We start from the raw sequence: 23,943 nt of genomic DNA, 5'->3' as shown, positions 1-23,943 counted from the left end.
ACTGATTAAAGAATTGTCTTTATAAATAAGTCACATGATGAATTCCACATCAGTCTTGAATGAATAACATGCAGTAGATCAGCATGCCAAGGTAAACACACCTAGTAGGACAGTTAAGCTAAATGTTATCACAAAGCTTTGCCTTCAATTTACTTTTATTTCCTCAGGTTTGATAAACATTTCTGATAAAGAACAAAACAAAAATTTTTTTCATGATTGCTACACAGTAAATTAAATAATAGAAATACTAAGTAAACTTAATAGTCTACTTGAATATACAGAGGATGCCAGCATTTCTCATTCTAGAAGCCAACGCATACAGAGTGTCAACTTTTGTCCAGCCACGACTTCTCTTGTAATGTATAACCATTATTTCTGCATGCACTTGTTATTTAAGTGTCTAGCTTAACAATTATACGTAGGACAATCTTCCTCCTGCTGTAGAGTCTGAGTTTCCCTCACCAGTGGTTGGGACGAGCAGGGACTTGCGGTGGCCGCCTGTATTAAAAGGTCACGAGAAGAAAAAAAGATTTTGGGTAACGGTATCAGTAAAACACAGCGGACAGAAGAAAAGGTGAGGAAGAACAGGATTGCATACCTTTAGTAATTCCTTCCCAGCTACATGAACGGCAAAACACCAAAAGCAACTAGCTTTCATCATGCTTTGCAGAAGATCTTATCATGCCGCATACAGAAAGTGAAATTTTTCTCTTGGTCTCCTAATCTTACAAATCAAAAGTTCTTAACCTCAATTCTGTGTAAATGCTGTCACAAGAAGCATGTTCTGCATGTTTCACTCTTTGTGCAAAAAAAAAAAAAAACTTGAGAAAAGTGAAGAAGAAGAAGCTGCAGCCACCAAACACTTGTCTTTTTCTATTCATTTATTCACTCCATCACTTCATGAAGAAGAAGAACGTCTTCCTTACATTTTTTTCCATTATGGCTTAGATTTTTTTTAAGTAATTATAATTTCTTTCTTTACTGTAGGCACTAATGAGGATGAACAGTTGTGGGAGGTAATTGTCAGACTGGGTGTTTGACTGGGTAAGTTCACTCTTACCTCAACTACTGTATATTTATTGTTGTTAAACCAGAAAAAACCCCACTGCTCCAGCAGCAGTGGGTTTTTCCCCTCTTCTGTCTCTTGTTTACTTGGTCTTTAAAACAGAAATGGTAAAACCTTACCCATAAAAACTTAATTAGTCAAAATTATCAAGCATATAAAATACTGGTCACTAATTTGTATAAGCCTGTTTGAAGCTGAGAAAAATTGAGAGAAAAGTGCGGTTTTACTTATTGAGGTGAATAGTGTGTAAAATTGCTGACAAAATATTAGCAAGTACACATAATACAAAAAGTTATAAATTGTATTGTTGTAAGACACATTTCAATTTAAATGCACAATGAAAAATTCAGCCTGACTTGCTGGTTCCACACTTTTGAGCCATTAAAGTCATCAAATTTATCCCCTTTCATAATACTAAATGCAGGAAATGTCATTATGTACTTGTTAAAAAAAATCTCACAATTACATACAATATGCTTCTGAAATGCACAGACTGAAACAGCATCAGATTACTACTTAACAGTAGTCTAAAGTTACAGGAAAAAAATTAGTGACTATTTCTGCTTAAAAGAAATATATAAGTGTAAACAAAGTCTTTAAGACCAGATAAAAAAAAGGTTTCTAATCAAGAAGCGAGGGCTCTGAAGGACGTATGATAGTAGGTCGGTTGGGAGCAGCCGGTGGTCTTCTGCTGCAGGAAAAGAGAGGAGAAGAGGTATTGGGGGAAGGGAAGGGGAGGGAACATGCAAGGAAAAATATTATCAGAAGGTCATGCATTAGTTTTTCCCAAACCACCAACAAAAGCCTGAGTAACACATAGTGCAGCCCTTCACCAAATGTTTCAGTGCAACTTTCCCCAATACCAAAGCCACACAAAAAAAGCTTCAAGGTCTGTATGTGTGTGTGTGTGTAGTTTTACCTAGGAACGCCCGGTGGCAGCGCTGGAGGCACACGGGCCGGCCTTGATGGGACTAGAGGAACAGAGTTGGGATCGCCTGGAGGCCGGGAAGGCACGGGAGGTCCAAATGCTGGTGATGGGTTGACAGCAGATGGAGGACCTGGAGTGGACCCCCTCACCCCTGGGGGTCGGCTGGGAGGGGCCCCTGATGCGGTGCCAGGACGGGATGCTGGAGGACTGAAAGAAAGATACGGAAAGATATTTAATATCATGTCAAAAACAAATGTCATATATTTAATTTTAGCATAGCATATATTTAAATAGGGTAAACGATACTGTCTTTTTTGATGTTCCAGCCGACAGAACTCATATTATGTGACTTTTATACTTCAATCTGTTTCATTACTGCAAAAAACATGAACATAGTTGGATGCTGGTATAACTGAAAATGCTCTTTTGCATTGGTGGAAAAAACAGTCTTTAGCTGACCTCTGCTGGACATCTGGAGTAATAAAATGAGTCAAGCCTAGTTTGTCTGTTTTGCAGAGAACTAACATTACTTTGGGATATTCAGTGGTTTGGAAACATTGAAACAAATCAACAGTGACTATATGTCTATTAATAGTAACACTGGGTCTCTACCTGGTGACCACAGATGTCAGTAAATTTAGAGTGAACTTGTCTTTGTGTTGCCCAAAACACAGATGTTGTGGGTACTTCCCAAATCACATGAGTTCATTGTTAATACAAGTGTGAAAAGGGTTTTAATTATTATTAATATTGTTTTTTTATTTCCCTTTATTATTTCCATAGTCTCAGCAGCTTTGTTTTATCTTGTATTTAAGTTTTAATGTAATATTTTATGTAAGTGTTGTGTGAATTTGTCCAAAATTATGTTGTACCTTGGCTCTTTGGCAATCCAGGTATCGTCGACGGGTGGCGGGACTGGAGTAGAAATCGTGGTGGTGCTGATGTCTCCGATGATGACCAGAGCCTCTTTCAGAGCGTGGTACATCCTCAGCATCTCATCTCTCCTCTGAGCCTGCTCTGCTGACTCCTCCATCAAGCTGCCCTGGTCCCCTGCAGAGTACAGGTAGGCAAGCAGCTCTGAGTGGATGAAGTCCTTGGCCTGGAAGTGCGAGTGGGAAAAGGGCAGCAGTTTAGAAAACGAATTCTAATAAGATTTGGTATTCCATATTTGAAAAGCTATAAATAATTTTGAGCAGGACTCTATAAAGTTGCTTTTTAGATAAAGTGCAATGTTTAAATTATTATATAATTATTCCCAGCCCCCCTTTTTAACACTGTTTTAGTCTTTGCCAACTCCTGAGGGGAAATGTATGACTCTTTTATCTGTACCACTACACTCAGCAGCTGTCTGCTTCCTGCCTGCTTTGAGTAAAGTCTCCGACTAATGTTGAGTCACAGCAGTAAAGCAGTAGACATACGCTGTTGATCATGAGATGCATGATGGTCTTGGGCATGAGATCTCTGATGGACTTGTTGACAATGCTGATGTATGAGTCCACAAGGTTGCGGATAGTCTCCACCTGTCGCTCCAGCTGCGGGTCCATGGACACGGTGTCGCTAGAATTAATCGCATCTTCATTCTCAGTCTGCAGGACACCAGACAGATGGACAGAGACAGACGAAGCAAAAATGACCATGAATAGCAGGTGTCTTTAGATAAAAAGTTAACACATTTAGAAACACCAATTCTGGACTGTACCAGCAGAAGGGTACGATGCAAAGGTATTTCAACACAGCCAGGCTTTCTTTTGTGAGCTAGCTTTAAATAAATATATGAATAAAACCTCCGTCAGAGATAAACGATAATACAATTCCTTTGTGAATCGAGAGTTTCTTCTTCAGCCTCTGTGTGTGCTCACATAAAATGAGACTTGGTGAAAAAGGCACAATAGTGCTAGGAATAAGTGAAGTCCTTGCAGATGGTGGTTAATTATCATGAATTTATAACATTATATTAATTTTAACGCTGCTGCTTTTCACTTCTAATGTGACAGCTGCACATTAAAGGTGTGAAACTTTATACTTATACGTAAAAGATTAAAAGATGTAGGTCTGACACTTCCCCATAGTCCAATTAAGGAGACATGTAAATGACTTTTGGGCAGATCAAAGCAAAACTGATTTTGCTGCTCAAATATTCCATTTTTAAAATCTGTCTTCTATAGTTGAAGCTGTGTAAAATGGAATTAGCAGCAATTTGTCAAAGATAAAGATATTTGCATGTTGTTCCTGTGACAATGCAACAGTTTGCAATGCACTGTTGTGATTGTTATTGCAGTTTCCTTCAGTGTACTCTGAACATAATGCTTTGTAATACTCACCTCTGAAAGCACTAGAATAAACGGTTCCCCAGTTTTCTAGATTGTAAGTGTAACAATGAAATACCTGGTCCTTTTCTGGGTAAACACCAGCTCTCAGGAAGGAAGCCTTCCAGCTGTCAACATCCTCCTGAGTGTCACATGCCAGTTCAATCTGACGCAGGTCTTTGTACACATTCCTGTAAAAAAGACATGCACAAACTTTGACCAAAGATCATATCTAAAAAAACCAATCCCAGCATCACTGTAATGATTATAGACGATTAAAGCATCCACACCTCTGTTCAGTATTGAAGATGGCAAAGACGTGCTTGCTGGACATGAAGCCCTTTTCCACATCTCTCAGCTTCAGGTTGTCAAGAGGCAGCATATACTTCTTTTCCTTTTCCTGATAAAAGAAACAGTTATGTATTGACAAGTTTAAAAGTAGACAGACTGAAATGCATAAAGTTATTTCAAAACAAACTCATTCACTGCTCGGAATAACTTTAAGACATTTCTTTAAACGCACACGTAAGATATTGCCATTGTTGGTATGCTGTAACTTCCGCTTTACTCCAGTAAATTATTACTTAACCTTTTGTCTTTGAAAGCAGCCTTACCTCTTCGTCTTTGTACCAGGACAGAGACTCGGCAGTCAGGACAAACCAGTATTCCTTGGATCCCCCTTTCATAATGCTGATGTTGATGGTGAGCCAACCTCTGCGGATGACCTGTACACAGTTAAGTCCAACAGTTGATTAAGCTGTACAGACAGGTGATCAACAGCAAGCGACCAGAATGGTAAAAACAAATGAAACCTAAACATATACCGAATATATGCCCCAAAAAATGCCACAGCAACATTAAAAACAGCAACATAGCAGCCATGCTGGTGTAACAATGTTCTTAATAAAAAAAAGGAGATCACTAAGCAATCAGATCAGTCCGTACAGCATCAATAAATGCACCACAAAGAGTACAAACAAGTGATAATAGGTTCAAATGGAAAGTCACCTTCTTTGCATCCTTTTTACTGCCAGACTGATGAACAGGAAGACAAATGAACACACAGGGATAATGAGCAGACGTATGCAATACTTGAAATCTGGTTGGCGTAACCATAGATGGATTGCACAGTTGGTGCGTCAGCCTTGCAGACAATTTGTTACAGTGGATAGCTGTGACAAATTGGTTCAAAATGTAACTTTTATAGACCACTAGTGCACGAATTTCCCAGTATAATTAGTCATAATTGCAGATATGTGTCACTGTTAATTACTTAAAGTCTTAATACTGCAATTAAAATGTGATTTTTAAAAGAGCCTGTAGTTCAGCTTGGAAGGGATTACTGATGGCTAAATTTCATTAATCAAATGTGCTGGAGTGGAGCTACAAATTTCTTGTCACTGACACAGCAAAAGAACTGAGCATCTGACCTGTGAGCTACAAAATAACAAAGCCACAGCTGTTTATGCTATGGCAGCAGTTTGTATCAGTCTATTCTGTTAAAACACATCCACACGGGCATCCTTTATGATTTGGCCAGTGGTTTTCAATTTCTTTGTGCCTGACACACACGGAGGGAGCTTAGGTACATTTGAGGCACATTAGTGGACCCTGGACCTAGCAGGAAACCTACAATCTCACTCCGTTGGCATTTTCTTCTGGTTTCAATCTTTCTAAGATTTCTAAGATGTCATGATTGATTTCCAAGCGCCTCTTTAGCTAATTTGGCACCATATCAGTAATCAGCTTCTCCTGACAAATGATGCACTGTTGGGCTTCTAACGCCGGTAAATCCTGCTGAAACTGCAAGTTTACAGACAGTTTTTCTACTTTCTTTAGGTAGTGGGTTGTCTTTACTGGTTTGCTGCAATTTACTCCAAACAACAAAGTTTTTCCAGAATTTTTTTTTTAGTACATGTGACTGTGAACTTATCGTAAGTTTAATAAAAATTGTCCCAAATTCCCACACATCAACTTGCCTTGTGTATACAGAACATTACAGTGAATTTTAAAAAAGGAAGCTGTAAGTTTTTTTGTTTGTTTGCTTTTTTTTAATGACAGCTACTCCAGTTCTCATAACACATCCTTGTTAGTGTAACTCTCACTTCCCAATTCCTCTCATCACGGAGTACAAATCTTGCTTCTCGGCATGGTCCGAATGACCATTCACTCTGCACCCAGTGAAGAAGGAAGTGACAAATGGAGACGTGGGGGCTTCATACTTACAAGAATCTCTCCCTGGGCTATTTAAAGGAGAACCACAAGAAGAGGCAGAGGAAAGGGAAATTAAGGGAGAGTACTAGAGGGCCACAGACAAGAGTATGAACGTGTGACGAAACAAGGTAGTAATGGCAGGAGAGATAGGCTGAGACAACATCAAGAAATGAAAACAGAATAACAGCAGATGGAAGCAGGGTCTATGATGACATTACAGAGGCATGTGCACTTTAGATGAGGTGTAGACTGTATCTTTGATCACCTGATTGGGCATGGCTCGCTTCTTGGTGGCATTAGCTGCAGTCCTTTGCTGGGCGCTGTAGGAGGCAGATTTCATAACATCAGATACAGAACTGTTTTCAAACGGGGAACAGATGACGGAGAAAGTCAATAACTGTCACTACTCTTGGAATCTTTCATGCAACATAAAAGAATCTAAGACATCAGTTTCCTTTTGATCAGTTTGCTTTTGATATATTTTTTTTTATCTTTAACCTCCTAAGACCCGAACTCTTCCACGGCATGCATTTTTAATTTCTCTTTGATATTTGGGCTGATTGGGGCCGGATGAATGTAAAAACAAAGAATTACCAGATTTTTTTTTTTACCTTATTTTTGTTTTTATGAAAAATAAGAGCCACATATGAGGATATTGTCGTGTTTTCAATAAAACATCCGTAGTAGTTAGCAAGCTTCTTTATTTTAACGTGGCTCACATCCATGTACGTAAACATAACCTGCCGCTGCTTCTACGACACAGTATATATCACAATTTGGTTAGACAGCCCCCTAGTGGTGAAGCTGAACTACCCACATAACTCCTATCAACACATCCCCCTTTCTTTAGATGTTATCTGCTGAACAACACTATGGAAACATACCTAACATTGCATAGCTTGAATAACATCACAAACACTTGTGACAGTGTAAACTACGGAACACACAATAATGCAGAAAGTTCCTTTTTGATATATGCATATATATCTAGCTATATATGTATACACCAACATATACATATATATATATGCTTAAAGGTTTAGTCTATCAGGTGGCTTGATAGAGCGTGCTGATCTTCTGACAATGGGTGACTGGTCTCTTTGCTCCACACTGTCCTTCACGGGTGTTGTTGGTTCAGGTGGTGTGTTGTTGTCATCACACTGTTCTTCCGATGGTCCCATTGTCTTTTGAGTGTACAGTAAACTCCTCCGATTTCTCCTTAATATCAGTCCATCTTCAGTTTTCACATTGTACGATCTTGGGTTTACCTCCTCCAGTACAGTTGCTCTCTTTTCCCAGATGTTTGCATCTTCCACTCTGACTGCTTCATTGGGTGCGAGTGGTTTTAGACTTTTTGAGGACTTGTCAAAGTTGACCTTTTGTCTCTTCTGCAACTGTTTCATTTTGTCTCTCACTTGTTTATGTTTCCTGGTTGTTGTGTAAGGAAGAGTGGTCCGTAGTTTTCTTCCCATTAATATTTCTGCTGGTGACTTGCCATGCTCCAGTGGTGATGCTCTGTAGCTCAGTAGTGCCAAATAAGGATCTGCCTTACCATCTTGTGCTTTCTTTAGTAACTGTTTCACAATGTGCACACCTTTCTCTGCTTTCCCATTGGACTGTGGATGCAGGGGGCTTGAGGTCACATGTTTAAAGTCATATTCCTGAGCAAATAGTTGGAATTCTCTACAACTATAGCAAGGTCCATTGTCACTATGAACAATCTGTGGTATCCCATGTCTAGCAAATATTGATTTCATGTGCGTTATGACACAAGTAGCTGACATGTTGGACAATAATGCCATCTCTGGATAGTTTGACAAGTAATCAATAACCAGCAGGTAGTTTTTTCCTCCTAGGTGGAAAATGTCTGTTCCGACTTTCTGCCATGGTTCCTCCGGTATGTCTGTTATGGTCAGAGGCTCTTTTGGTTGTTTTGCCTGGTGTTTGATACACGTATCACAAGTGGAAACCATTTGCTCAATGTCTGCATTTATACCTGGCCAATAGACTGCTGTTCTGGCTCTCCGTTTGCATTTCTCTATGCCTAGATGTCCCTCATGCAGTCTTTTCAGGATGTCTCCTCTCAGTGAGTGTGGAATTACTACTCTGTTTTGTCTTAGCAGAAGTCCATTCACAACACTTAGTTCTGCTCTTATGTTGTAGTATGTTTTGCATTCACCTCTTGGCCATTTCCCATTCAACAGTGTTATAACTCTTTGCAGACTAGAGTCCTTTTGTGTTTCAGCCTTGATCTGATGTGATTTTCTGTCTGACACAGGAAGTGACTCTGCTACCAGGTTTACATGTATATTTACATCCATCTCTGTGGAGCTTTGCTCTTTGTTTGGGGTTGTGGCCCTAGAGAGTGCATCTGCTAACACAATGTGTTTACCTGGTGTGTAGATCAAGTTGAAATCATAGCGCTGTAGTTTCATCATCAATCTTTGAATGCGTGGAGACATTTCACTTAAGTTTTTCTTGATTATGGCTATCAATGGCTTGTGGTCAGTCTCTGCCACAAATGTTGGCAAACCATAGACATAGGTGTGGAACTTTTCAAATCCAAAAACAAGCCCCAATGTCTCTTTTTCTATTTGGGCGTAGCGAGATTCTGTCTCTGTCATTGCTCTTGAGGCATATGCCACTGGCCTCCAGTGGTCTCCATAAGCCTGCAACAACACTGCGCCGATCCCGGCCTTCGATGCATCTGTTGACACTTTTGTTTTTCTTTTTGGATCAAAATACGCCAAAACTGGCTCTGTTGTAAGTGTCTTTTTCAGTTGTTGCCACTCGTTTTCCAGTTCTTCATTCCATCTGAACTCGCAGCTATTGTGTAGAAGCTGTCTCAGGTGCACTGTTTTGGCCGCCAGGCTTGGGATGAATTTTCCAATAAAGTTAACCATTCCCAGGATTCTCAACACACCTTTTTTATCTTCAGGACGTGGCATTTCCAGTATAGCTCGTAGCTTTTCCTTGTCCGGCTCGATGCCTTCGGCTGTCAGCTTGTCACCGAGAAAGGTAATGTCACCCACGCCAAACTGACATTTTACTCTGTTCAGTTTAAGTCCATAACGTTTCACCCTTTCCAAAACCTTTACTAGTCTCTCATTGTGCTGCTGTAGTGTGGATCCCCACAAAATGATGTCGTCCATATAAACTCTGACTCCCTCGATTCCCTCGATCATATGCTCCATGGTCCTGTGGAATATCTCAGGAGCTGAAGAAATTCCAAAAGGCATTCTCAAGAAGCAGTAACGCCCAAATGGCGTGTTGAACGTGCAGTATTTTGTACTGTCCTCATGAAGCTTGAGTTGCCAAAATCCTTGGGACGCATCTAGTTTGCTAAAAAATTTTGCACCAGCCATTTCACTTGTTATTTCTTCTCTTGTAGGTATCTGGTAATGCTCTCTTTGTATGTTAGCATTTAAGTCTTTCGGATCCATGCAGACTCTAAGAGCGCCGGTTGGTTTTTTAATGCACACCATGGAGTTAACCCATTCAGTAGGTTCTTCAACTTTTCTTATGACTTCCAGTGCCTCCATCCGCTCTAGTTCCTCTTTAAGCTTGTCTTTAAGAGCAGCTGGAACACGTCGAGGTGCATGAACCACAGGCTGAGCTCCTTCTTTCAGCTTTATCTTGTAGGTGAAGGGTAAGACTCCAAACCCCTTGAATATGTCTGGGTACAGATCCATGATTTCTTTCACACTTTTGGGCTCAGAGCTGTTTATACTGTATACCCGTCTGACTAGGCCGAGTCTCTCACATGCTTTATCTCCCAACAGAGATTCATGTCCCTCTGGCACAATGATAAACATCAGACTGTGATATTTTCCTTTTACTTGTACCCGGAGCCTGCATTTACCTTTGGTTTTGATTGGTTCTCCATTATATGCTTGGAGTAAACTGTTATTTTGGAATATGTGTGGTTTCGTTTTCATCGCTTTCACATCCAGCTCATTCACCAGATTAGCCTTGGCTCCTGTGTCCAGTTTGAAAGTTACCAGGGCTCCGTTCACTGGTAACATCTCTGTCCATTTGTCCTGCTTCACTGTACTGACTGCAGGTTGGTCCATGGGTGTATCTTGCTGCATTACCATTCCCACAAAAAACGTGTCACTGAGAGCAGTTTCTTCTACTGTGTGTACTCTTTCTTTTTGTTTATTCTTTGAAAAACATTGCTTGGCAAAATGGTTTTGTCCATTGCATTTTTTGCATATTTTACCATAAGCTGGGCATTGTTTCCTTCCATGTTTTGTGCCACATCTTTTGCACAAGAAAGTGTCTTTTGATTCTTTCTGTTCTTTTTTGTACGTGCGCCCTGCCTGCCGTGTATTAACTGCAGCTACAGCTGTGCTTTCCGTGTCTGTTTCCCTCGGCGACCTGCTGAAGGTTTTTGCATGTTGTATGGCGAGCTCGCTGGCATGACATACTTTCACAGCACTTGCTAAAGTCAGATCCGCCTCTCTCTTATCTTTATATCTTTTATTCCAAATACGATCTGATCTCTTATCATAGATTCTTGCAGCTGTCCAAAATTGCATGTTCTTGCCTTTAACTTGAGGTCAGCCAGAAACGTATCAAAACTCTCTGAAGGTTGTTGTATACGTGACCGAAAGACGTACCTCTCAAATGTTTCATTCTTTTTGGGCGAACAGTGTTCATCAAACTTTCTCACTACTTCGTCAAACTTTTCTTTGTCTTCTGCAGTTGCGAACACAAACGTGTTATATACTTCCACCGCTTGTGGACCTGCTACGGTAAGAAGCAGTGCAATCTTCCGTGTATCAGGCTTACTATCTAGGCCGACAGCTTGCAGGTATAGCATAAACCGCTGTTTAAAAGTTCGCCACTCACAGTCCACATTTCCGTTCCAGTTGACGGCATCTGGTGGCTTAACACTGTCCATGATGACCTGCTTTACTACCCCACTCCTGGTACCATGTCGTGTTTTCAATAAAACATCCGTAGTAGTTAGCAAGCTTCTTTATTTTAACGTGGCTCACATCCATGTACGTAAACATAACCTGCCGCTGCTTCTACGACACAGTATATATCACAATTTGGTTAGACAGCCCCCTAGTGGTGAAGCTGAACTACCCACATAACTCCTATCAACACAGATATTAGTTTAAAATTTGGATAGAACAGTAGCAGTATAATGTCCTCGTAAGTGGATATCAGGCCTTTGTAGAGCAGAATTGAGTATTTTGGTCTAAATAACCCAAAATGTGATGTCCACATATGTGGACACCAGGTCCTAGGAGGTTAAGGCAGAGCAGGATGAACTGTTGAGTAGCCTTTAAATGCATTTGGGTTTAGTAGAATTTCATTTTAAACTAAAAGGCAGAAAGATTAAACGTTAACCAAACCAAAATATATTTACACAAAATGCCCACTTTATTAGCCGTTCAACTGCCCATTAATGCAAATATTTAATCAGTCAGTCACTTTGCAGACAGTCAGTGCATTTAGGCATGTTCGAGCTGACCTGCTAAAGTTCAAACTGAGCATCAAAATTGAGAACAAGGTGGTTTAAGTGGCTTTGAATGTGGCACTATTACAGGTGTGAGGCGAGCTTGTCTGAGTGTTTCAGAAAGTGCTGATCTACACAACCATCTCTAGGGTTTACAACAGATGGTCCTGAAAAAAGATAATATGCAGCTGACGACAGTTCTCTGTGAGAAAATGACTTGTAGATGTCAGAGGTCAGAGTAGAATAGCCAGACTGCTTAAAGCTGATAAAAATAACCACTCGTCACAACCAAGCTATGAAGAAGAGCATCACTGAGCACACAACAGGCAGAAGAACAGAAAACTGAGGCTACACAAAAGGACAGTAAAAGACTGGAGAAATGTTGCCTGGTCCAGTGAGAGTCCGATTTCCACTGCTGCATTTGCATCAGAATTTTGCATAAACAACTTTCTGATGCAAATGCAGCAGTGGAAATCGGACTCTCACTGGACCAGGATGAGTAGGATGAATCCCTCCTTTTATTTTGCATAAACAACTTAAAAGGAGGGATTCATCCTACCATGTGTCAAACATTTAGGCTGGTGATGGTGTAATGGTGTGAGACAGGTTTTCTTGGCACACTTTAGGCCCCTTAATACCAAGTGAGCATACACAGTGAGCATACAGAGGCTCCCTGAGTACCTTTTTATGATTTTATGATTACAATGTACCTGCTTTCTGTTGGCTGTTCAACAGGATAGAGTGTCATGTCACAAAGCTCAGATTATCTCGAGCTGGTTTCTTGAAAATGAAAATGAGTTGAATGTTCTTAAAAGGCCTCCACATTTACTATATCTGAATCCAGTGGAGGACCTTTGGGGAGGTGGTGAATAGATGGACGTGCAACTGACAAATCCAACTGTGGTGCTATCACTTCAATATGGACCAAAATCTTTGAAAAATATATTTTCCAGTGCTTTGTTGATTCTCTGCTATGAAAAAAGGCATAAGGTGGAGCTCCCAAGGCAAAAGGAGCTCCACCCTAGGTACTAGGTGTACCTAATACAGTGCCCAGTGACTAATCACCTACAGTCATGGCTAATGATTATGTTTGTTCATTGTTAGAACTGAAATTGATGATTAAACATGTGGTTTACAACAGTGTGACGAAATATCTATCACTAAAACAGCACAAAAAGAAAAACAACTGCAAATTCTCACTTCTACAAATTCTGACACGTTAACTGACAAGTTACAAGAAACTGCTCTAGGGTAATTCCACTGACAGGTGTGAGGTAATCGGTGCCGCCCTTAGGTTGTATTTTAACTGTAAAGGTAAAATAATCCCAATAAATTTAAGTGAATGCTTTTTGTGTTGAGAAAGAATCTTAGCCTGTGTATGCATCATTTCAAATTTAGGCTTACTTTTTCCTGATACTACAGAACAGTTTGAAAGTTCCACACGATAAAGCTCAAGATTTGATTGATAAACTCTACACACTGAATTGATCTTAAAGAGAATAAAGCTGTTTACGCAGATGCCCTTTCTCACATGTGGCATATGAGTCTGCTTCAGATGAGTTTTCAGTTATGGGTTCGTGTTTGGAGCACACAGGAGGCAGGTCACATGACAGCCACTTGCTTGCTAAATGATTTAAGACTTAGATGTTTTCTGGCAGCAACTAGTGGTGGAAAAAGGCAGATAATGTTTTAGCCACTACGATTTATCATGGAAATGGAAAGATTTTACTATCATGTATATAATTAAAAAGTGAATATGAACCCCCACATTTACTTATCCTAATTAAACTGAATAATCTATATTTTAAGTTGGTCTTACTTGGCAAATCCAATAAAGTCCTCATGGTTAGTGTTTATGTAGGACAGCTCAATGTCAATCAACAGCAGCACCTGCCAAAGAGGGCAAAACATGACGTGTTGTGTACACAAACAAGGCAAGCTTTATAATTGTTCAGGCAAGCTCCATCTCTAGCACGCACCTGGTCTTTGGTTTTGCTGTCTCTCTCTCTGATATAAGTGGTGACAATCCGCTCGGTCTCCTCTCTCAGTCGGGGGTACGAGGTCAGCTGTAGAAAGCACACATACAGAGACACATGCACTGCTGCAGATTGATGCAGATTACACACGGATACACTGTTACTGCATGCAGGCTCAACACTGTAAAACAATCTGTGTCTCCTTGTCAGCAGCTACACTCAACCAGTGACAGTTAAGTTACACCATGAACACATGTTTGAGGTCAGACAACTAACACACAACACCTTAGGAGGCATGCGTTAACAAGTCCTCTATCAGCTTGAGATTTTTTCTTATCTATGAAAATGTAACCATATTATAAAACAGCACCGGGTTAATTAACCCCTTCCACTGTACTATAATCTCAAGCTCATAGAGAAACCAGGAAATCAGTGAGGTTAAAAGATAGGAAAGAGGGAAAAAACAGTCTGGAAGAGCATTGTGAGTGTCTCATTGTGGATGTGAATAGTGTAGAAAAGGTACACCACTTGAAATATACACAACACCAGCCACAGCTGTGCCATTTTAAGCAGCCACATGTCTTGTGAGAGGGGAATGGATTTGATATTGGTGAGGTAGTGTTAAATCACTAATCCCAGTGATGATGGGCTGAGTGGATTTCAGGATCAGAGTGGGAAGGGGCTCTTGGATTTGTCATTGGGGGTCCAGGGGAGCAGCAGGATGGATGTTCAGCAAAGCCTTCAAGCAGCGGGACACTGACAGGACGAGTTAGTTTATTGAATTTATCTGCTCTTTATCACTATTTAGTCTTAGCCTGTCTGTTTTTTCTCCTTCACTCTTTTGTCCTTTAGCTCTCTCTCCATAACCTCAACATGCCTCTCTGCTATTCATGTTTACCTTTTCAGTGCACTTCCTGATCAGGGTGACAAGCTCGACGACGACCAGGTCAACACATTTCAGACAGGGATCTTTCAGCTTAATGATCTGCTTTTTCACTATAGCTTCAAACGCCAAGTCTGGGGTGAACAGGCCTGTCCTGTAGTGATGCATCGTGGGAGTTGGAGGTTTAATATCAGGAGAAAGAGGAGGAAGTGTTGTATGTGCCATGGTGGGAGAAAAAAGGGAATGGTGATAAAAAAAAACCAAAAAGCCCATGTTGGATGGAATAGTTTGGGAAAACAAAGCATTTAAAGAGGGGATGTAAAGATGAAGGTTGAGGAATATGACAAAAGGGAAAAACAGGTGGTTAGTTAGTTCTACTTCATGTTCAGAACAGAAACAAGCTGCAGGTTGATGGAGGTTTCAGCTTCCTGTACATGTGCAAGTTAGCTGGTCGGCTTATATCTTCTTTGTCGCTGTAGAAACACGACATCAAACTGTGTACAGGCAATCACAATAAAGCCTAACAACTTTGGTTAGTCCCACCTTCATAACACAATTTCAACTTGCCCAAAAAGAGTTCCCCCCAGTGTCAGCTATATGTTGGAGTTTCGCGATTGAACAGAAACAATAGCATGCTGAAATTTAGTTCAAAGCAGGGCTTTGATTAAGTATAATCTCAGGAAGCAGCTGTGGCTGTAGACGCTGTCTCGAGCTATTTCTTCAAACCAGGCCTGCAGCTTGTTTTTTGCAAAGAACCTGTACAGGAATGTGTCACAGCCCGTCTATCTCTTACTACACACTCCAATGCACTGCAGTACAGCCAGAACACGTAGCTTTATATTGTTTTCTTCATATCAGAAAACCTCAAAGCAGGATTATAAAATAGTTCTTTAAATTCCTGTTTCAGTTGTGCAATCCAAGAAAAAAATGTCCAGATGCACACAAAAATGGCTACTGTTGGGTGAAAAATTACATCTGGCAGTACAAGCTATGCATGAGTAGCAGTCGGGCAGGCGACCATGCAGTGATACCTTATTGGTGCACTGTCTGACTGTGTTGATGAGCTCCTGGATGACCAGGTCGATGCATTTCAGACAGGGCTCTTTCAGCTTAATGATCTGCTTTTTCACTATGGCCTCAAACGCCAAGTCTGGGGTGAACAGGCCTGTCCTGAAGGACATACAGACAAGACAAACATGGAGACATGGAGTAGGAGACACATGGGAACAGTGTGAAACAGGTACATACACACAGGGAAGGCATGAACGGAGAGTGGAGAAAAACAAACGAGGAAGAGCAGAGGAAAGAAAATATACATAAGGCTGACAAGCAGCCGAGAGATTACAGAAAATGGTTACAGAAAAAAAAAACACATTATAGCCAGGACACAAAAGAGGGACACATAAAGCGCGGACAGAAAAGAGGTAAGACAGGTGAGCAGACAAATGTGTGGGGTTTTTTCACAGCCTGGCTCAACTTGCCTGACTCCATGGATGTTCTTGATGGCATAGCTGATCTCTTTCCTCAGCTCCTTCTCATCAAACTCCATCTAAGACACAGTGGATTTGATTCATTATGTGTATCATCGGTGATACTTGCAGCCAAATTAACAGTAGCAACAGTCTAAGAGGCGCTTGTGTTCTTTGGGTAATTCAGGGGCAAATAAAAAATATATGACCTAAAAGAACTCAAAAAAACAAAGAAAAATAATTGTTTTTGAGAAAAGGGATGATAACACTTGTCACCTTCACTAGTTCAAAGGGAAACCGCTCATGAAAGATACGGTTAATCTTCGCTCCACCAGACAAGTTGGAAGTATCCACTTGATCTCCAGACCCTTCTATACACTTCTCAAAGTCCACACCAAACTGCTGCACCATCCTGCAGGTTTTACAAAATGAATATTAAATGTAATATCCTGTAGAGTTTTCATGCATCTGTGGATCTGGGTCTGTGGAAGTGGGTACTGACTGAAGTAACGCCTTTGTCTTGCGTGCCGGGTCGTCAGGACGGAAGTTTTTGTATTCCTCCACCTCCTTCTCCAGTGATAGCAGCTGGCTTTGGAGTTTACTGCGTAACCCTGGCAACGTGTCGCGGATGTGGTTGGTGAGTTGCTGTAAAGAAGTTACAAAAAAATTGTACGTTTTTATGAACACTTCTGTGCTATAAGTGACTGTCGTTGCCTGATATATGTGTTTGTATAATCAGGTGTGTGTCTCACTTGATTGAGGGACTTCTGGAGGTGTGGTGTACCCATGCGTTCTGCAATGTGCCTGTATGCAGGATGAGACAGGAAGAACTTCCTTTCAGCGGCTAAAGCGGCACGGATGTCTTTCTTCCCATCAATGTCCTTTTGACTGCGGTTCACCACACCAATATAGCCTAAAGAAAAGTACAAACAAGGCACCCAGGGAGTTTAGAAGACCAGAACCACATCATTTTTTGATTTGTAGTCACACAAGAAATTTAATGGATTTACTAAAGACCAGACAGAATTCACAAAGTGGAACATCCCCCCACACTTTACTAAAACAACAGCACATGTGACTAAAAAGTTCTTTTGGTTGCTAGGCCAAATATGTTAAAAATTACAAAACTAAATATTATACAAAAAGCTACATGCAGTTCCTACAAAGTTAATTTCTTAAACTCTGATTAAAACAGTGTTTGTTTTACATCAATTTAAAAAAGAAAACTCATAAAAATACTCTCAAAGGCTCAACACACACCCAGTAAACCTCTGTTTGAGCTCTTGCCCTTGGGGAGGAAATTCAGAGCTATTAAATCAAGGACAAACCGATTAAAGATCAGTTTCTTTCCTAAAGTAATTATTCCACCTAATGCTGAATAAATGCCCTTTGACTGCTGTTTTCGAAAGCAGTGGGAAGGCAATGTGTAATATGTGAAAAAACAAGAACACGTGACTGTGTTTTATTATGTTGTTTTTCCTTAGTTATTATGAATTTGCTTTCTTTTTATTGCTCTATTCTTCTACTGGATGCATTTCATTTTGTTGCTGTGGAAATGATAATGACAATAAAGTGTCAGAATCTGAAATAACAGGTAAAAATTGAAGCAAACCTTAAGTCAAAAGAGCCTCTTTGAAACATGAGCTGCAATTCCACCAATCCCCACTAGAGGCTATGCAGTAGCTTTTTTTACCCCTGTATTAAAATGTTCAACTTCTTGTTTATCCTCCTGACAACCAGGCTATTCATTTATGACCTCTGTAATGGACATTTGCTTTTTTGACTCATTTGAGCTACCCTACTAAGTCCTGATGTACTAAATAGAGGACATCCTGGACTTTCCATTGATATCTCATGTGTTTGGGTGGCCTCTTTTAGCTCCAAAGAGGCAGGAAATCACAAAAAAGTTCAGTGGGAAGATTCTTTTGTCCTTGGGTCTCAGGAGGTTGGAGTCAGGAACAAAATAGATTTGGTCTTTACAGTTAATCCCCCTGTTTTTATGGCAACCACATTATGTTTTATTATGTTTGTGGCTGTCTGAGTAATAGGTAGGTGTCGTGTTGTCTAGCATTTTACCCGAATGCACTCTAAAGAGCTGATGTTCAGTTATTCCAGTAAGTAAGTATTAAATAGGATGCTAACTAAAATGATGCTAACTGTGGCTGTTAATTGGCAACACAAAACTGTGTAAAACAACATCCTTTTACAAAGGAAAGTAATCAGCCATCTTTCGAAAAGCAAGTTATGCCCAACTCCACCGGTGGATTCTGACAGCGTGGAAAAGTGCGAAAACATCCACCAACGGACTGCTGCATGATGGAGAGGAGGACACCGCCACGGCCCTTCTGAAGGTGTTCGACTCTGACACTGACAATGAGGATTTCTTTGGTTTTGAAAGTGACAACGAAGGAGAGAAGCGGAGAGTGGATGACGAAGCCATCCTGAGCCTGTTCGTTTCCGACATTGGAGAAGAGGACTTTGGTGGTTTTAGAGCGCAGGAAGAAGAGAAAGATGGTGAATGACTGACTTTTCTTCTTGTTAAAGCCGTGTCACTGCACCTGAGCCTAAAAGGTAGTCCGAATCTATTTTTCTGGTGTGCTGTAGGTTACTGTTATGTACTACATGTGCAAATATGTACCCATAACTTGTTTTTCAAAATATTAATAAAAGGGGTGTGTCTCCAAACAGCCATCTCTTTCCTGACAATTCCCTTTGTGCATATTCTCTTACATAATCAGCCATCTTTAAATGCACACTTAATCGGGCAATTATTTTGTATCATTATTAATATTAACTTCTATTTCATTGGTTAATGCAGCATAAAAACTGTGTATGGAATCATCAGTCAAATCTGACAAATAAAATAAGATAAAATAAAATTTTAAAAAAGCTTAAACATGTGGCTGACTTGCATGCTGCTACCGTGCATCTTATGCACAGGCTAATCCATATTCCAAAGGCCACTGCAGCAACCTAGGTTCAAGTTTATCACAGATTTTTTGCTCCATGTTTGCTAATTTTGCCTAATTCTTTCCCTCCTGGTAGTTCTTTTTCCGCCTCATTCAATTCATCAATTAATTTGGGATTATTTGAGAGACATGCCTCTATCTTAAAATATCTCTGGCAATTGTCCCAATATAGTCATGCGAGGTTTAAAGAAAACAACAATATAGCAAAACCTGTTGTCCACAAAACAACAGGTGATACTGCTGTGGGTATGGCGTGGGAGTTTTAATGCTTTGGTTTTGTGTCCGTACCTCTGCGGAGCGGCAGAAGTTTGTTTTCCAGGATGTCTCGTGCATCTGTCCCCTCGTCCATCAAGTCCAACTTTGTGATCACACCAATGGTCCGTAGCCCTGAAGAAAAGTCATAATTATGTTTTAGCATTCAGATAGATAATCTCAGAATGATTTCAAATAAAAACTTATTGTCATCAGCATTAATAACTGTTGAGTAACAAATAATTTGCAGTTGCTGTACAATCCCTGAAGTTGCTGCAAAAATTATACCGAAAAAGTTACAAAAAGAAATATGTAGACGTGTGTAGGTCCACATATTCTGAACATTGGCTTACCCTGAGGGTCCACCTCCTTTGCTATCTTGAGGGCATCTGAGTTGGCCAGGTCTGTGTTTGCAGGGGTAACAGCCAGGATCAGACAACTCTCCTTAGTGATGAACTGTAGCAACATGTCTCTGATCTGATGCTCAATGTCCTGGGGTTGGTCACCGACAGGCACTTTAGTCATCCCCGGTAGGTCAATCAGGGTCAGGTTCAGCACTGACAGAGAAAAGAGGGAACGGTGAAAGTGATCAGACGGATGTTGAGCACTGGCACTAAGAAGGCTGAGTTTGTAAACGTGTGTGTGGTACCATTAGGGGAGTAGACACGGAGGTTGATGGGGATAGGGGAGATGCCTTTGTTGGATCCAGTGAGACGGTCTGTTTCCGCTTCGATCTCCTGGCGGACCTCATCAAAGTCCACAAACTTCCTTCCTTTACAGTGCAAGAACTCTGCATACTCTACATGGAGATAAACAAGTTTTAGACGGCAAGGAGAAAACCGAATGGACTGGAAAGAAACGGCACAAAGTAACACAGCTGTAAGATGTAGTGAGTGAAGCTCAATTAGTGGCATAAATGATGCAATTATTAAACCTGTATTGATATGGATTTAGAGTGCAGGATTGTAAACGCAAAACAATCCTGTGTGGTACATTTCTCCAGCTTTCTTCAAGAAAGACCAGATTTTCAAGAACTACTTCCTAACAACTGAGAAACAACTTGCCTGCTTTACTGTTAACCAGCTGGAGGATGAGAGGGCGACGGGTGACGATGCCAGATCCTCTGGGCAAAAAGTCCCTGAAGGAGAGAAGCAGGTAAAGTTTAACACAACAAGTAATGTTTAATGGACAGGCTTTTCTTTTTTCTTTTTTCTTTTTTAGTTTCATACAGCGTTTACAGCACTTATGTTTTTTGCATTTCTTATTCTATTATACTTTATAATTCCTTGTGTTTAGTAATATATTTTACATAGCACTAAATCTACTTTTTTATTTGTTTTGTAACATTTTTCTGTCTTATTATCAGCTTGTACGGCATCTGTGAAGTGATCTTAAAACCGGCAAATAAAAGGTGCTTTACAAAAAGGGCTTGACTTATAAGTAAATACAACAACAAAAAACATCAATTTCATTTTGAAACTATATCAAAATCCTACATATTTAGCATCCCCTACCAAAATAAGAGTTCATGGTGTAAAACAGCTTTCATATACCATTAACTGGAAATGCAGGCCTCCATCTGAGGTTTTGCATTATTAATGCAAACCCAAGATTGACTTGCATCCCTGTTCAATATAAATAGATCAAAGACAAATAGATGTCTCCCACTGTTTGCCCTTCTCATTACATACACATTCATCACAATGGAAACTCCTGTCCGATAGAATCGTGATCATTTCCAGGTCACCGACTACACATCTCTCTGGGCCATGAAAATATGTCCTTATCTGTTTTTCTGTTTGCATGCCCAGCCAGCAGCAAGGTCCAAGTTTTATTGTAAGGTAAATAAGCCCCACGCACTAACATATAATGATTTGAAGCTATACACATGTATACAGCCTCTGCTTGTAGTCATTGCTGACAGCGCAGGGAGGAAATTGCACAACTGTGGACCCATCCTGTTTTTTTCTCTCTCTTCCTGTCACTTATGAAACCACAACATGAATCGGTTGAAGCAGCGGGTCATCTAAACTGGAATTGCAAAGGACACTGCTAACTGTTTTTTGTCCTCTAAACCAAGTACAATTTAAAAAAACAACAACTGATGATTTAGTCCACCAACACAAAATTAATCATGAACATTTTGCATTATGATAATCTTTTCTTTCTTTTTTTTTAAACAAACAAAAATTTAATTTTGGGGGATAATTTTACATTATAGCAAAATGTAAAAGGAACTTTTTTTTCCCATTTAGTGGAGAACTAAAATAAGGGAAACTTGTCAACATTTTATAAACAATAAAATAAAACAATAAAATAGAAAAAAAAAAACCTACATCAATAATCGAAACTGTTAGCCGGATGTGTCTGACAAAAACTAACTTCCACCTTCGTAAAACAAGTAAACCCCCCAATCTCAAAACGCAGTGCTTCATCTCTGAATGTCAGTGGAGCAACTAACAAACATGAAAACAGCTCTGTGCTCTTCTGTGGGTATCTGGTGGTACCCAGTGTGTCATATACACATGACAGTGCAGCTGGTGACATCACTGATGACCCCAGCACAAACACATCAATGCCTCTACTGTCTCCCTCGGCCACTGCTTGGGACTTGGAGACAAAAGGAAACGGGGAAAAAGGAGACATGGCAGCCTAATCCACATTCCCGATCTCTTGAACAACAAATGAAATCATTTGGACATGTAGTCGATTAAAGTGGTCCTGTTACTTTGTTACTAAACTCAAACTGTGGATTAGGCCCCTATAACTGCATTACGGCCATGTCACATTCCCCTTCCGGATTTTGTTTCAAGCTATGTCAATGTGTTTTTAATGTAAAATACTGATTATTTTACACAACGTAATAAAGTGAGCAGAGTGCCTCAAACATATGGCAATAATGTAACAGCTGTTTTACTGCTATTTATCATCAAGAAGAATCATACACTGCTTACTGGAATTCCTTCTAGCTCATTCATCAGCCTCACAAAGAAATTCAACAGTGCTTAGCATGCTGAAAGGGCAGAGTCAAGGCATTTTCATATATATACGATGGGTGTAACTGTCTCATAATAAATGATCAATCCACGATGACTTCATCATAACTGCTAACAACCTTTACATACCTCACCCTTGAAAGTAAAACATTTACCTGACCTGTGTAATTTGAGGACTATGAAGCTATCTTTCTTTTCAGAATGAGCAGTCTCAAGGAAAACAGCCTTTGTAAATGTTTGACAGAATGGGCCTAATAGGAAGCAATGACTGGAAAGAACAGTGGACACAGATCTAATGAGAAAGTCGCATTCTTGACTGTATAGTTCAAGAACATGGACGCTAAGACGAAAGCTTTTATTTTTTTTATTGCACTTTACTTTAACACTCGTTTTGTACCAGTTCTGCCAGTCACTAAACAAACAGCTGTGTTCTTGCGTAAAATGCGTAATTATCGATCGTGAATAGCACAGCTCCATAATGGAAATAATCTGTTGGAAAACTGGGAGGCTCCGACACACAGACGCGTAACCAAGTGTTTAGCTGGCGACTTTTACGCAAAAGCTCTGTGTTGTTTTTATTAAAAGAACAACGAGAGACTCCTGCCAAAAAAAGAAAGTTAAGCTTCACAGTGTCAGTTTTAGCCAATTCTACATATTAATGGTACAACCTCCCAACGAAATTCTCCAACACGGAGCTCTTCCCTGCACTCTGACCGCCGACGACCGCTATCTGAGGCAGGTCCAAGTTGCAGGTCTGGCCGATAGAGCTGAAGGCGTCTTGGAGCTTGTTGATGAGGGGAATCAAGTCTTCCATTCCCCGGTTTCCCATAGCTGCAGCTCGGTCAGCTCAGTGGGCTTTATTCTGCTCTCCTCCACGGTCAAACAGGAGCCAAGGGGGTCTCTTGTCCAGCAAACCAAAAGTTCCCGAATGGCAGTGCAGTCTGTCACAGGCTCGGGGAGTTTATTTCAGTACGACACGAGAGAGCTAAGAGTCAGAAGTCCCACCAGCCTTTAGTAAACTCGCAAGAGTCTTAAATGTGTGATCGCATGATAAAAGTCGCCACATTAGACTGAAAACTTCTGTCATCATCCGGTCAGGCGACACCCAGCCTCCGCCGGAGATTGTAGCTCCGCCTGGAGCGTCATTTTGGTCAGTTATTGGTCGTTTGGGATGTCTGTCAGTGTACACATACATATGTCATCATTTTTATGACAGAGCACAGTAGTTTTTGAACTTTGACAAATTAGAAAAGAGACTTATCTTATTCATAAAAACACTCGTTTCACCACTGGTACTAAGAAACAACGATTTTGAATTTCAAGTTTAATTCCTAAACAGTATTTTTCTTTGTTTTGTCTGTAATGTTTTTGCTTTATTTAATTTTTTTTACAAGGTTGACTGTACTTTTTG

At 40.3% G+C, this 23,943-nt stretch overlaps 1 protein-coding gene across 5 annotated transcripts; it reads right to left on the bottom strand.

The window, feature by feature from the left end:
* Positions 1-2: 2 nt before the first annotated feature.
* dnm2b (dynamin 2b) lies at positions 3-23,654 on the bottom strand. 5 transcript variants are annotated; one of them, XM_026170278.1, is made up of 20 exons: positions 23,201-23,650; positions 20,601-20,674; positions 20,186-20,335; positions 19,890-20,093; positions 19,573-19,671; positions 17,068-17,228; positions 16,818-16,960; positions 16,592-16,727; positions 16,328-16,395; positions 15,878-16,016; positions 13,967-14,053; positions 13,807-13,877; positions 6,780-6,834; positions 4,915-5,025; positions 4,591-4,700; positions 4,380-4,491; positions 3,413-3,580; positions 2,867-3,093; positions 1,986-2,201; positions 3-498 (listed from the first exon to the last, which is right to left on the bottom strand). In XM_026170278.1, the coding sequence occupies exons 1-20, from the start codon at positions 23,359-23,361 to the stop codon at positions 459-461; spliced, it is 2,532 nt and encodes an 843-aa protein (XP_026026063.1). In that variant the 5' UTR covers positions 23,362-23,650; the 3' UTR covers positions 3-458. The 5 variants fall into 5 exon arrangements, with proteins under 5 accessions (XP_026026063.1, XP_026026061.1, XP_026026065.1 ...); XM_026170276.1 differs by lacking the exon at positions 3-498 and adding an exon at positions 1,350-1,757; XM_026170280.1 differs by lacking the exons at positions 3-498; positions 15,878-16,016 and adding exons at positions 1,350-1,754; positions 14,862-15,000.
* Positions 23,655-23,943: the final 289 nt, after the last annotated feature.

This window comes from Astatotilapia calliptera, chromosome 6 (genome assembly GCF_900246225.1).
Source record: "Astatotilapia calliptera chromosome 6, fAstCal1.2, whole genome shotgun sequence".
NCBI lineage: Eukaryota > Metazoa > Chordata > Actinopteri > Cichliformes > Cichlidae > Astatotilapia > Astatotilapia calliptera.
This window is presented reverse-complemented; position numbering and strand designations above follow the sequence as displayed.